Below are 16,224 nucleotides of genomic sequence, written 5' to 3'. Positions count from 1 at the left end.
GGGACTTCAGAGACTGAGGCAGCCCGTTCCACTTGGACAGGATCAGGTGCTGCAGAGGTCTGGAGTGAAACTGGGCGTATTCCACCATGTCGAACACCGACACCATGGAGCCCAGTAACCTCATCGCCGAGTGTAAGGACACCCGGCGGCTGTGCAGACAACTGCGCACCCTTGACTGTAAAGCAGAGATCTTGTCCTCCGTCACGAAGATCCTTTGCTGTCCCGAGTCCAATAAGGCTCCAAGATGCAGAATCCTCCGAGACGGGATTAGAGTGGACTTCTGCCAGTTGATTAGCCAGCCGTGCCGTTGCAGCAGTGCAATGGTCAGGTCCAAGTGGTGTAACAGGAGCTCTGGAGATCCTGCCACCAATAACAAGTCGTCCAAGTACGGCAACATGCGGACTCCTTGCAGCCGCAGAGAGGCCGCCATGACCGCCATCACCTTGGTGAAAACACGTGGTGCTGTCGCCAGGCCAAAAGGTAACGCCCGAAACTGGAAGTGGTCGCTGCGGATTGCAAACCGAAGGAACTCTTGATGGCGCAAAAGAATAGGGACATGCAGGTAAGCGTCCTGTATGTCCAATGACACCATGTAGTCCCCAGGTTCCAGCGCCAGAATGATGGACCGTAGGGTCTCCATCCGAAACTTCGGGACCCGCAAAGACTTGTTGAGTGCTTTGAGGTTGAGAATCGGATGATATGACCCATTGGGTTTCTGTACCAAAAATAGATTTGAATAGAAACCCTGGCCCCTCTGGGAGAATGGAACAGGCACTATAACTCCAGCCTGGAGCATAGTGTGCAATACCTTCCACAGCTCCGTAGCCTTGTTCTGGTCTGATGGTAGACCCGTGGTGAAGAATCGAGCCGGGGGTCTGTGCCGGAAGGAGAGGGCGTACCCGTGGGAGACCACCTCCAGAACCCAAGTGTCTGTCGTAGTGAACGACCAACACTGGGAGAACTGCAGCAGGCGGCCTCCCACCCTGGGATCCCCCAAAGGGAGGCCCGGACCGTCAGGCCGCAGGCTTGTCATCTGGCTTGGGGGCCGGACGTCTGGTACTCCATGCCTGTTTCCGGGGCTTGACCGATTTCTTAGGGCCAGCCTGTCGAGGAAACGACTGTGGTTTGGGCCTGCCCTGGGCCCTAGATGACCGAAAGGACGATGGTCCAGAACCAGAAGGAGCAGCGGCCGACGGGAGACAAGCAGATTTGGCTGCCGCCAGCGTGGCCACAATCTTATCCAGATCCGGACCGAAGAGAACTTCTCCGGTAAACGGCAACGCTTCCAGACCTTTCTTGGAATCTGCGTCCGCCTTCCAGGATCGCAGCCACAAGGTGCGACGAGCAGCTACCGCTGCTGAAGAAATTCTAGACACCAGAGTACTAATGTCTAGAGCCGCCTCGTTGATGTAGGTGGCCGAATCACGGAGATTGCCAATCAACTCCGCCTGTTCGGCCGGACAGTCGGATTCAAAAGAAACCTCTAATGAATCCGCCCAGCGCTCCATCGCTCTGGCAACCCAGCAAATGGCCATAGCCGGCCGTGCTGCCCCCCCTGCAAGGGAATAAGCGGACTTCAGGCAGATTTCTACCTTGCGGTCCGTAGCATCCTTAAGGGAGGACATGGATGGCATCGGCAATGTGGCACTACGGACAAGACGGGTCACGTGAGAATCCACCTGTGGAGGGGATTCCCACTTAGCAAAATAATTATCCGCGAACGGATAAGCCACCGCCAGGCGTCTCTGCGGCTGGTATCTTTTGCCAGGTTGTTTCCACGCCTCCTCTAAATGGTCCACCAACTGACCCGAAAGAGGAAAGACTGTGGCATCGCCCTTCACATCTTTGAAAAAGGCATACTTAGATTTAGCCGCTGGGGGAACTTCGTCCTCAATCACCAAGGCTGTGCGGACCACCCGAATAAGTCCAGGAATATATACTTTGGACTTAGCATCAGCGTCCTTAGTATGGAGAGGTTCCTGATCGTAAGGATCCAGAATCTCCCCATCATCAGACGTCCCTTCGTCATCCTCATAAGGAGCGGACAGAGACGCCACCGGCCTTTTATGAGGCCGCATCACAGACTCCCCTTGCAACACATCCGACAAGTGCTGTACAGAACTCGTCAGGGAGTTAACCCACGCTGGCTCCTGAGAACCCGGGAGCGGGGAAATAGGGAGACTGTGGGGTACCACCAATTGTCGTGGGAACCCCTGCATGGGTGACGACACCACAGACTGCTGGGACAAACCCATCGGAGTAAACGCGGGCTGCGGAGCTAACTGGCCCACTAAAGCTGTTAACGCCTGAGCGAAACAAGCCCAGGGCGGCTCCTGTACCGGTGCTGTAACCGTAATAGGCCGCGCCATGGAGAAACACTGCCGGTAAAGGCCCTCCGCGCTACCCTCCCCCTCCGCTAACGGTACTTAGCGCGTGGTACACTGTAGCCGGAGAGGAAAATCACTTTCAGACATGATGGCACCACGTATGTCGCCTATTTAATACTTAATTGGTGAGAGAGGTCAGAGACCACCCTGCAGCACCGCACCGCAAGGGCTTTAGCAGAAAGAACAGGGACAGTAATAAAGCTGACAGTTTTGAGAAGAAAAGTTACAGGCAGTGCTAGCACAGTCACATACAATGCAGAGAAATAACAATTCCTGCACTAACAGCGCTGATCACTCAACTACACAGACACAGGGCCTGGTAGGACACAGCGCTGCATACACAGACCTGAGCCACAGCGGAGGAGAGGTATGCGGGGGGACCCAGACCACGATGCTTCCTTCCAGGCTTCCAGCAGCGTTCACCATGCGTTGCAGAGAAGATGGCCGCCGAGGAGCAGAGAGAAGCTGGCCTGGGGGAGGAGCGCTGACACAGGACCAGTCAGCACAGTGCAGAGAGGGCTGTGTGCAGCGGGGGAGGCGCCGGCTGTGAGACAGGGAAGGCGCGCTCCCCTGGCATGCATTTAACCCCTGGGACGCCGCAGCGCTACCGCTCTGCTGCGGTCCGCTGTCCCAGGGGGTAGTGGAAAGCGCAGGTTCAGTACCTGGCTCCACGCTGCAGCCAGTCCCCAGGGAGCCCCCTGCCTGGGGACTTAGGACCATGTGACCAGCGGGGACCCACCGCGGGACCCCGCTGCTTACCTTTGTCCCCCTTGGATCCGGCCATGGTCCGGAACATCTGGGGTCACCGCTAGCTGTGACCCCAGATGCTCACCAGCATCCCCGGATCGGTACCGGTGTTCTGGTACCGGCGGGGGTGTAGGGAAGACAGCATGGACGTCAGGACTGACTGTCCATGCTGTACATCCAGATGTGCAGCCACAGCTGCACTGAAGAAAGCTTCAGGGGCTCTTCTAGCCCCCACTCCGACAGGTGCACACGAAGCCGGCCAGGCACCAAACTAAACTGAGGTGCCTTGGCCCGGGGGCGGGGTATAGGAGGGGGACCTAGTGCATCCTGGGAGGCTGAAAGCCTAACTCTTTGGTGCCCTGCGACTGACGTCACACCTATACCCCAAGGTGTCCTGTGGATACCCTATGGACCCTGAAGTAGAAATTGCATGTTTTCCAGGCCTCCTCACAGAATAACAAGTGAAATAATTATCTCCACCTGAGAATCTTTTAAAATGTGTCAGTGAGTAATGAATGCACCTGTGCACCTGCTAGGTGACCTGGAAGATGTGAACTGTGTGGGGTCCTTAGGACAGAGTTTGAGAACCACTGATTTTGACAATCAATTCACAATTCTTCCCAGTATTATTGCCCAGGAGTTGGCCTAGGAAAAAAGGTAATTTTATTATTGCGTCTATGAACATAATCATATTTATATGAAAAGATGGAAACAAGCGCCTCATAGTGTAATAACGTTTTTATGGAAGTTGGTATCACGCAACACACATATATATTATGCATACCGTGTTGCCCTTAAATACAGGCCTATAGTGTGTGGTCTTTTTCGGGATGTCACTTCTGGTCCCCCAAAACAGATCAATATACTTACCGTATATACTCGTGGTAAAATTAGGTACCTCGGCTTATATTCATGACGACGTCTCTCCCATTACCCACTGCGGGAGCCGGAAGATGGCTCCCGCAGTGGGAGCAGCAGTAGCCGCTGAGAGTCTGACACTCTCAGCGGCTGCTGATTATACCAAACACATAGCTGCCGGCTCCGGCGGCTGTGTGTTTGGCAGTGTGTAGTGCTGACCGAACTCCGTCCGGTCAGCGCTACACACGCGGTGCAGGCTGTGTCACAGTGACACAGTCTGCACCGCGGCCCGCATGGTACGCTACTCAGCAGCGTGCCATGCGGGCATGACTCGAGTATAAGCCGAGGGGGTGCTTTTTCAGCACAAAAAATGTGCTGAAAAACTCTCACCGAACCCAGTATATATAGGGAGAAAGAAGGAACACTCTCATAGTGTAACAGTAAACACAACTTTTATTACACACACGTGGACACACATATATAGAAACAATTACATTTAAAAGATTTTCAGAAAGCTTATCTGGTGACTGGCCAAAGTTAGTAAGCGTAGGTAGCCCTTTCCTCAACACGTTTCGTCCACTGCGCTGAAATAGCCAGACTTTGTCAGGCTTACTAACTTTGGCCAGTCACCAGATAAGCTTTCTGAAAATCTTTTAAATGTAATTGTTTCTATATATGTGTGTCCACGTGTGTGTAATAAAGTTGTGTTTACTGTTACACTATGAGTGTGTTCTTTATCTCCCTATATATACTGGGTTCGGTGAGACACTGTGGATTTAAGTATATTGATCTATTTTGGGGGACCAGAAGTGACATCCTGAAAAAGACCACACACTATAGGCCTGTATTCAAGGGCAACACAGTACGCATAATATATATGTGTTGCGTGATACCAACTTCCATAAAAACTTTATTACACTATGAGGCGCTTGTTTCCATCTTTTCATATTTTTAAGACTCTTTGAGGACTGCACAACAAAGGCCACAAAATGGGGAAACTTCGAGCAGCCGCCTTCTGAATTGGGAGTAGTGTCATAAAGTGGAGTTGTAACTCAGAGACGTTACTTTGGGACTATATATCTGTTTGGTGTAGCGCTGTGATCAGTATCTATATCATATAATCATATTTATATCAAGCTATCTTACTCCTCCAAACAGACTCCCAGAACGGATTTTGGATCTCCCAGATAATAAACGTTCAGACTGTCTGGAGAATATACAGCATCTTTGGTAGATTATGAAATTTGATGATACAGATTTAAAAAAAAGGCAGGAAAATCTGTGGCCAGTCTAATTTTTCAGAAAAGGAATTGTTCAACAGGGGCAGTAGCCGATCTGAGTAGGATGCCATTTGAAAGAGAAGGGTGTCTGGAGACTATTAGCTTACCTGGACCAAGACAGTTAGGTTTAAGGCTACTGACTTAGAGCAATTAACCTTAATAAAATTAGATAACTGACAGAATTTCTTAGATGCTTCTATTAATATCAAATGTTAACAGACTAGTCGTTATTGGGTCATTTGCGACTAGTGCCAACTTATATTAATTTCTGCTGATCTTCAGGCCTTTAATGTTGAGGTTCGAGTGCAAAGTTCTTGCTAGTACTTCCATGCACAATACACAGATTTGCACCCGTAGAACGCAATAGAACATGATTATTATCCCACAAGTGATGGATGAGGGCAATAACCTTCAAGTTGGCATTTAAACTAGCATCTTCTCGAGGCACAAGGCCCACCTGAACATCTATATTACAAAATTGTACTACTGATAATTATTTAATCACATTAGCAGTGAATAACAATTTGCATGAACTCCGATGTCACTTCCATAGAAATATGGCATAACACATCTACAATCTCCTAGAAATCCTATGTAAGCCATTTGTTGGCAATAATGTGGTGATTGCATTTGCATTGTCTAATACAGTTGTTCTCAACTTCAACCCTTAAGTTTTCCCGACAGGTCATGTTTTGAGGATGTGTGTGTGTGGAAGAAAGTGGGATAATTACTAGCAAAACGGATTAACTCACCTGTTAACGATTAAAGAAATCCACAAAACATAACCTGTTGGTGGTACTTCAGGACTGGAGTAGAATATTTAGATATAATAAATGTTTATTTTATTTTACCATGAATCTTCTTGTAGAAATTAGACAGTAATATCACAGAGTATCACATTGATATGGTTCATAACATTATAGCAAGTAAGACAAAACTACAGTCCACAAAATATATTTTTACCAGTGTCTAGGAAAACATTCAACATAGTCACTTATGACAGTTTAAAACAAACATATCTCACCACTAATTTCCCTCACAACACATCCATTACTGTCAAACGGGTACAATAACAAGTTAATTCAGTAGTTTGTGGCATATTTGCAACAGTTTACAATCCGCGCTTAAGTAGGGTACACACTGATGGATAAATCGTCCATTCCATTGAACGGACGATACATCTATAGAGCATCTGCTAGAGCTAGTGTGTACAGAGGAAATATCGGTGAACGACGTCGTTCAAAAGACATATAATCTTAATATTCTGTGTTGCACAGCAGATTGGATATCTTGCAGATACATCATTTAACCTGCTGGTGTGTACAGGTGACCTCCAATCTCCTGTAAACATGCTGCAGACGGTGAGTGACAGCTCAACTGGGCAGGCAAATTTAAATACCCACCCAGTTGTGATGTTAGGCCCGACACATAAGGCAGAAAAATGGCAAGTGTGTATAAGCTTACCAATCGTCAGATAGGCCGCTGCCTAATATGTACATAAGCAAACAATTTTGTTATTTTCCATACATAAACAAACATCACCTCATATTGACAGCAAAGACACTCTGAAAAGAAACCAATGACCCCATTAGACATAACCAAAAATGGATAACAGTAAAGAGCAGTCCTGGCCAACCTGCAAACAACAAAATGGTGGCATGGCATGCTGAAATACACTATATGGACAAAAGTATTTGCCCACATGTTAATTATTGAGGTGTTTCAATCAGATCCATTGCCTCAGGTGTAGAAAATCAAGCACAGTCACCATTTGCAAACATTTGTGATACAAAATGGGTCATTCTGAAGAGCTCAGTGACTTCAAGCATGGTACTGTGATAAGGTGCCACCTTTGCAATAAAAAGGTTCATGAAATGTCATCCCTGCTGGATATTCCACGGTCAACTAAGTGATATTATTAGAAAGTGGAAGTGTTTAGGAACAACAACAACAACAACTCAGCCACAAAGCAGAAGACCACGTAAAATCACAAAGCTGGGTCCACAACTGCTAAGGCGCATGGGGCGTAAAAGTCGCCAACGTTCTGCTGATTCTAAAGCAGAATAGTTCCAAACTTCCACTAGCATTAATGTAAGCACAAAAACTGTGTGGCGGGAGCTTAATGGAATGGCTTTCCATGGCCGAGCTGCTGCATGCAAGCCTCACATCACCAAGTCCAATGCCATGCGCCGGATGGAGTGGTGTAAAGCACACAGACTGTGGAGCAGTGGAAAAAAGTGAAGAATCATGCTTCTCTGTTTGGCAGTCAGATGGACGAGTCTGGGTTTGTCAGATGCCGGGATAACGTTACCTGCCTGACTGCATTGTGGCAACTGTGAAGTTTGGAGGAGGAGGGATAATGGTATGGGGCTGTTTTTCAGGGTTTGAGCTAGGCCTATTATCTCCAGTGAAAGGCAATCTTAATGCTTCAGCATACCAAAGACATTTTAGACATTGCTATGCTTCCAACTTTGTGGCAACATTTTGGGAAGGCCTTTTCTATTCCAACATGACTGTTCCCCAGTGCACAAAGCAAGGACTATAAAGACATGGTTTGAGGAGTTCAGTGTGGAAGAACTTGACTGGTCCGCACACAGAGCCCTGACCTCAACCACATCGAGCAACTTTGGGATGAACTGGAATGGAGAATGCAAGCCAGGTCTTCTCGTCCAACATCAGTGTCTGACCTCAAATGCTCAACAGAATGAATGGGCACAAATTCCCACAGAAACACTCCAAAATCTTGTGGAAAGCCTTCCAAGAAGAGTGGAAGCTGTTATAGCTGCAAAAGGGGGACCAACTCCATATTAAAGTATATGTATTTGAATACAATGTCATTACAGTCCCTGTTGGTGTAATGGTCAGGCGTCCGAACACTTTTGTCCATATGGTGTATGTAGTTCCACAGCAGCTGGATGGCCGCATGTCAAATATCCCTGGTCTATTGAGTAAAATCAGAGTAGGACGAGAGAGGGAGAGAATTCAAAAAGGGGACAGAAATAGTGTGTCAAAGGAAACATATACCAGGAAGGACAGGGATGTGCAAGAGCTAGATGCATTATAAGGTGGGAGAGGAAGAATAAATAAAAATAAAAAAAGGGGGGGGGGGGGTAGAGGAAAAGGGAGAGAGAGGTAGCACCAGGAAAAACTGCCTCTTAGCATACTAGCAAGTCAATCTTACTTGAAAACTATACTTAGGCTAATCACTTCAAAAGTAGTTTGACATCTGCTATTTAATAGGGAATCGGGACTATAACTTGAGCATAGGGATCAGTCAAATTCAGGGACCATTGTGTTATGAGCCTCTAAGAACGGTCTGAAAAAGTGAATTAGGTTAATTGGTAAATGTGTGTTGTAGTCTGGGGATAGGTTTGTATTTAAAGATTAGCTACTAGCTGAAGTACGTTGAGTTGCCTGGGTTTACATCTTCAAGTTAAGTTCAATTATGTGATGTCGTCCAAAACCATTCTGTGGAAGGCCCAGAACAAGCTCCCTGGGTCGAAGTACTGACTAGCGCAGTCTGACCGGGACTCCAATCACTCCATTAGGCATCCCAGACCATTTGCCACCCTTCCAGGCTCCCCAGGTCAAAGTTCTGCGCAGGGTACACCTACGGGAGGGTCCAACTGGGACTCTAACCCCCCCCCCCTAAAACATGGCCAGGATCCAACTGGACCACCTCGGGTTGGATTCATCTCAATCGGTGCAGGGGTATCCAAATGCATAACCGGACAGGCAAACAAACAGACCAATTAATTTTAGTTGCAGTAAAGGCCTGAACTCGTGCCAGGAGTGGGAAGTTTAATAGTTGTTTTTCTAGCTCCTTAGTGTAAACGGTTGCCCTTTAGGTATGTAGTCGACATCAAAATGTCAGCATGTGCAACGTCAACATTCTACACAGACTGGCAGCGGAGAGTTAGGGTAAGGCTGTGAGAGGAAAGGTTAGAGTTAAACACTAGGGGGAAGGTTCGGGATACTCACTGCTGCAAGTGCAGGTGGAAGTCTCCATCAGATAACCACCATACCCGGAAGACATCCCTGGACCATTTAATTCACCGTTAGACCACCAGACTTTCTAATAATGTTGAAATTTCAAACAGTCTCGACATGATAAATGTTGACCTGGTCAGCGTAGACAGTGCAAACATGACGACATTATGAATGTTGACAAAATATACCACACCCTGTCTTTTGATATTTTGGAAAATAGTACTGTATGAGGAAATCAGTTTCACTATCTCACTCGGAATAGGGGAATTTGACTGCTGTGCAAATCACCAACTTTACAACATGGTCATCCCTGGAAGAAACCTGTAAAATCTGGTGAAGGTATGAAAGCATTTTATCTAACTGATAGAAATCGACTTGGAGTTTTCATGAGCAGGCAGTAAATAAAAGAAAATGAATACTACAAGTGCAGAAACTAAAACAAAACCATAAATAATCCAGTGAATTTAAAGTAAAATGAATTTCAGGAAGTTGATGGCTATAGAGGATGGAGGACCTACTGACGACATTTAAAAATCAAAGTGCCTGCACACCTGCATCGACCACTATACCACAACGTTCTGTATGGTATAGTTTAGGCAAAATCTCTATCACAGCTAATAGTTACCCATCTCATCCTTGATCGGTTGGATAAATGGGAGCAGTCTCTGGGTTCTTGCCAAATCCCTATCTGGTTCATTGCCCAACTTGGAATACCAAAGTCTACATTTACGGAAAGCGTACTTATTTTTATATATATATATATATATATATATATATATATATATATAAATTCTATAAGGTTTTTTACTGTGAGACGTATTTTGGGAGAATGGCTGAACGTACAAAATATGGTTGCAGTATCAAAATATAGGTCTTACCATGTGGGTGTGCCAGCCGAAGAGAAAATTTAGATTGGGGCAATGGTTCATGCGTGGCGGAGTGGCAAAGTTCCCACGTAAAGTAGTGTGTTATAATTACTGCATTCCCACTAACATGATTGGACACACTAGATTACATGACTGTGCATTATTTCCCAACAGCCGGAACATTCCCAGTGTAACCGCTCACCTGAAATACTTCCAACTGTCACATGACCATATGTAATGAAATCCAACTGTAAACAGCATTACTCAGACACTCACAGGAAAGAGTTTGTTTGTTGGCGAATATATTCCACAGCTCTCAAGGTAAAGCTGCCAAATCTACATAGTTTTTTAGTAACAAAAAAAGCTATTAGACCACAAAGCAACAACGCGACAAATCTTACATATTAAATTCACTGGTCTTTTTGTTTGTTGGTCTGCCTGGTTATGCTTTTGGACACCTCTGCACCAATTGGGGTGAAACCAATGCGAGGTGGTCCAGTTGGATCCTGGTCAGGTGTTAGCGGGGGGTAGGGTCCTGAATGGACCTCCCGTTGGTGTTACACTGGGCAGAACTTTGACCCGGGATCCTGTTCTGGGCCTTCCACTGGATGGATTTGGATGAAAGCTTCACAAAGGGGTGGCAAAAGGTCTGAGATGCCTAATGGAGTAGTTGGGATCCCGGTCTGACCTCACGGCAGAGTGCGCCAAGCAGAACTTTGACCCAGGGAGCCTGTTCTGAGCCTTCCACTGGATGGATCTGGACGACATCATTTATTAAAAATAGCTAAAGTACCCAGAGTTGCCCAAGTTTAAATCTTTAACTTATTAAGGGCAGCCCTGACAAGTCTGCTAAAGTATTATTTCAAATAAGGGTATTTAATTTATATTCATTGTGAAAGTGGCGTGGAATTTTTTCGCTTGGAATAAGGAATATCTTCAAATTCAAGTCAAGAAAAGCACTTATGGTAAAGCTTAAGGTATATCGCAGGTAGAAACTATATATCTTACACAAACTATAGTGTGTACGCCCAATCCGTCATCCCGACAGTTGTTAATTGCAACATCCCATCTGCTGTCCTGCACGGCACAATGAATGACATGGTGCCATTACATGCCACTGTAACAATACAGTGCGCTGTCATACAACGAATCGTGCAGCATGTAAGGCAATCACAAGGAATTGTTACATCGGTCGCCGCATCATATTTTATTAATTTCTCTCAGCAATAGGGTGGGAGTTTATTTATAGGGTAACACTATTGGGGGTTTTAAATTGTTTGCAGAATCCAGGATTGGTTTAAGAATTTTTCACGGCGCAGGAAAAAGTAAATATATATTTATTTCACATTATTTGCATTTGTTTTGGTAATCAGTGCTACCCAGTTTAATTTTTAAGCTGCAGTAGAGGTGCACTGATGTTTGAGTTACTATGTTTTTTAACACTATTAACATATCTAACAAAGCCTTTTATCTTTATAGTTGTTTTTTGCCACCAAATCAGAGATTTATGGGTTAATTTATAATCTGATAATATGATAGAGGGGAAGTCTGTGTGCTTTCCCACGGCTTTAGAAATTATAGCAGAAGATTGTCGTCTTGCCCATGGGTACAACCTTGGTACAGTGGAAGAGAATATTACCAACAATTTGAGGACTTTCCCCTCTAGTATACCTGGAAAACAAAGATACTTGGTACATTAAAAACAGACATCTCAGTTATTTGGTTTTGTATGGTATTTATTATACTCCTTTATTTCTTGGGAAGGATTGAGATGACTTGGATTTATTCACAATAGAGGCGCTGCAGTCAAGTTATCACCTATTACATTCTGGCATTTACCGTCTGTTTCAACTTTCCCAGCACTACACTGCCGCTCAGAGAGGGTCAGAATTTGATCTCAAGTTTTCTTAATTCTGCTATTAATGTCACTAGTACCTTCGTGAAGATTCGTAGGAAATGTTGTCAGGGCAACAGGCAGACAAACCTTGACTTTGACTGAGCTTTATGTTCTGAGAACTCTGTTGAAATTCTGGACTGTACAAATACATTTCCTCTTGGACAATTCTATCCTGCTGATGAGCATTAAAAAAAAAAAAAAAAATCTGTCCTTGACGCAAAGATAAAATCTTTCTCCACAATATATTTATATCATGTAGTGTAATTATTTCCCAAATAGAAGAGTCCCTTTTTAGATTAGTAAAGCTATATTTACAGTGTGTCGACGTCCCCAGGACATAGCCAAAGGGCTCTTCTAACCACTACTGAGGACACCAAATATTCTGGCTGAGGAAGCAATGGTGTCCTAAGGATCTTCACATAGGAAATCAATTTCTGTTTGCATAATTCCTATACAGATGTGTCCTCATTACACTATTACCACAGTTGCTCCAAACAGCTCTTTTCGGCACGTCAGGATGTGTGTGTCTAGGCTTGCACAAAGCATCTTTTTAGCTGGAATGTGTGACTTAGTCAGAAAGCGATGCAACAAAAGCACTTCATGAGAATGCACAGATTAATTTCATAGGCAACATTTGTATATCTGTGTGCAACTCAGTCTGAGTCTGTATATGAAGTGCTACAATGCAGCAGCTGAGTTCCCGCCGTTTCGTTATACAGATTCAGACACGGTCGCACACAGATATACAAGTGTCGCATACCTAATCAGTGCAGACACGTGAAAAGATTTTGAAGCATTGCAAAAAAGATGAATGTCTGAAATAAAAAAAAAAACACGAAAAAGCAGCTACATCGTTCGGTGCAGCTTTCATCTGACAGTACTTTCTGCCTGTTCGTTTTTGCCTGTTTAGGAATTGAATTTGGAGAAAAGCCGGGACGAAAGCGTAAAGTGAAAGAGACGAAGGAGGCGGAAAGTTGGACAGGTGAAACTTTTCTGACTTTTCACCTCTAATTGAATACGGGCATTATTGGGAGAAACTACTGTAGACAGTCGCATGACTATTTACCTCTGAAACCAATCTTGTGACTGCTGGGTATTCTTACACTACATGTGTTTGGAATATTTAGAAGGGTGACCTAAATCTTTAGAAACAAAGCTAAGTTTAAAGTTAAAGATATGATAAAAAAAATTGCAAAGAACCATTTGTAGTCCAAATGTTTCCATGTTATAAAAAAAATATATATAGGTATTGCAGAATAGTGTTGAGAAATTCTCTACCATGGAAGGTGAAAATTACAGGCAAGGTCAAAACATGACAGCTGCTGACATTCTGCTGATCACAGAATTCCACAACAGAAAAGCAGATTGCATTAACCCATTTCTGACAAATGCACAAAGCAATAAATTCAAGCAGCCAAACAATTTCTCCTATTCCAAATGTGATTTGGAAAAAAAAAAAAAAATCTTAAACTGGAAGCATAAAGTTTTATGTATTGCAAAGATTCAGCTTTTTTCCCCTTTTTAAATAAAAAATGTGTATAAAATAAAGTATGCTACTGTCCTTCCTCCCATATAGGGTGCTACACTGGAGTGCTATCAATATGCTAAACAGCATTTGTGGATAGCAAAATCTTCCCACCTATGCAGCAGTGGCTGTACAACGGAATGTGGTGTGGGAAAAAAGCTTCAGTCTCAGATTCAGGACAGTATTCAATTAGCAGCAATAATATTGCTTTTTAAAACCATTTAGAAACATAAATAAATAAATAAATAAGCCTGCTGCGGCCACGTGCAACGTTTAACACACTTGTCGCCTCTATAAGGATGGGGGGTATTGGGGTCCAAAGGGTTCTGAAAGAAATACCCAAATTTTTAGGCAAAAATAGGGATTTTGCATTTTTTTTTCTCCTGGTCTGAGATGGCAAAAACTTTTCTCCTGTTTCTTACAATAAAAGTGCGATAAATTATCGCGGGTGCGGTAATATCGTCGATACTATCGTCGCTAATTCAATATGGCCCTCAGTCGCACACAGATATAGAAGTGTCACATTAAATGAATCAGTGCCGTCTCGCAAAGAGATTTGGTTGCATCGTGTGACAAAGAAGCACATTCAAGTAAAATAGAAAAAAAAAATAAGAAGACTACACCATTCGGCGCAGCTTACTCTCGCTAGGCATGTCGCGCTGCACGGCGAATTGAGGCTAGGTGTATGAGGACTGACGCAAGCTAGTCAGTATGACTTTTAACCCTTGTGAAGGGCAACAAAGTCAGATCAAAGCTGTGATTGGACACAGTGAAACACGTTAGGGACTGGCTGATTCACCCTCCACTATACAACATCCAGCAGGAGCACACCTATATCCTGCTACTGATGCCACAAACAGCTGTCACATTACCAGCGAACTGGACCTGTGCCATAGGGGATTGTTTCCATTGCAAAAGCTTCGCCAGCGTTGATAAAGGACCCCACAGTATCATTTGGACACTGGAACAGGTAACTATAGACTCTTGTCATTTTGTCATTTTGTCATTGGACATTTTACTTCTAAAGCACCATCAGCTTTTCTATGAACATGGAATTTAATCCAGATGTATGCTCCTAGAACAATTGTTATATTTTGGACATCATATCTGTCCATGTGGATTGGGTGACTTATCCTTTTATTTTCCTTTATTGTGCTGATATAGTTTTATCTATACATCTATATGTGTTTTTATTGCTCTGAGCTTATGATCATTTTTTTAAATTAAATTGTGTTACATTTTGATTTATGTTCATGTTTGTATTTTGAGCACAAAACTTTTCTTGTATTTTTCATTTGCTTGTGAGGACTGACCATCCTATCCTCCAATCCAAACAGCAGCTCACTTCATTATTGGATATTTACACCACAAGGCAGCGGCTCATCAGTTACCCTACAGGTACTGATCCCCTGGGCCATTTTATTTTCCAATCATGCTCAAGAGACTTTAGTAGTGAAAATATTACAGAAGTAGACCACATTATCAATGGTGCAAAACGGCAAATTATGGAGCTGAGAAGGGAACCGAAAAGTGTCTGACATAATTCAAGGAAATTTTAAGAATGACATTTTGTATGGTGAATTGTTAAAGAAGCAGTCAGATGTAAACAACAATTTCCATTCAATCTGGTGTATTCCAAATTTTGATCATATAATGCATTGCTTAAGAATCAAATTTAGGCCTGATAGCAAAATCAACCACTGTAAGTTGGTATAGCAGTAAAACCAACTGCCACAGACAAAGGCAACATTAACATGTGACGCTAAACTTTTCGGAATAAAGACATTTCAGCAGAGGTGGCAAAACAAATGTTAAAAATAAATTGTGAATTAAAAAAAAAAAAATGGAACTCAAGTACAAATCTAAAGAGAAGAGAGGATTTTTTATTTTATTTTTGAAAGTAAAAAAAACCTGCTAGTACCTACAGCAGTTTGCGATTTGTGAATTATGTTTTAGTTTTTTACGAACACCACCACACTCTCAGGTCTAATGGAACGTTCTATGTGTTTGAGAAGTCCTACTATAATACCAATTGTTTATGACAAATACCTATTGGGAAAGTGAATATTCTTTAAAAGAAAAAGAAACAAGCATTGCACTATGAGAATCATATACTTCTACATCAACTGATCACACAAATAAGGGGCAAATGTTACATTAGAACATGGAATTATCTGCTGAAACACAAAAATGATGAAAGGAACGCAAACCTTTGTTGAAGAGTCCTTAAATTCATTGACGTTGTCCTGTAGAAAATGAATGGAGATGACACGTGAGCTGGAATAGTTGTCAGTAACCAGAGCCATGGTCGTGACCTTGAGACAATACAGCTACTCCTTTGAGGGGGGGAATAAATCTTTTGATGGTTGTTAATACTGAACAAAGAAAAGCAACACGGAAACAGCTACATATGCTAAAAATCATTAACTATGCATTACAAAGAAATAAAAAGGTGCTCCAATTTTTCAATGATGAAAAAGTACAAAAAAAATATTAAAAAAGAAAAATGATAAGTATGTTCAAAACAAAAATAATAAAAAAGTGTAATTTTAAGAATAATTTAAGAGCTAGTCAAACTGTTTAGACTGTTGCTCTGTCAGTTACCCATTTTAACTGGGGAACAGTTATTATGCAAGAGAGGTTATAAAAATATAAATAAAACAGTGTACAAAAC

The 16,224-nt window shown here is 43.4% G+C and overlaps 1 protein-coding gene across 1 annotated transcript in view; it reads right to left on the bottom strand.

Moving 5' to 3' along the window:
* THOC2 (THO complex subunit 2) overlaps positions 1–16,224 on the bottom strand; it is a 178,251-nt gene that overhangs the window by 33,081 nt on the left and 128,946 nt on the right. Inside the window, exon 33 of the mRNA XM_088478197.1 lies at positions 15,761–15,796. Within this exon, the coding sequence (XP_088334323.1) occupies positions 15,761–15,796 (36 nt within the window). The remainder of the gene's footprint in view (positions 1–15,760; positions 15,797–16,224) is intronic.

Source organism: Taudactylus pleione, unplaced genomic scaffold (genome assembly GCF_031769625.1).
Source record: "Taudactylus pleione unplaced genomic scaffold, aTauple2 ptg000211l, whole genome shotgun sequence".
Taxonomy (NCBI): domain Eukaryota; kingdom Metazoa; phylum Chordata; class Amphibia; order Anura; family Myobatrachidae; genus Taudactylus; species Taudactylus pleione.
The sequence above is the reverse complement of the archived record's forward strand: the minus strand, read 5'-3'. Positions and strand labels throughout refer to the sequence as shown.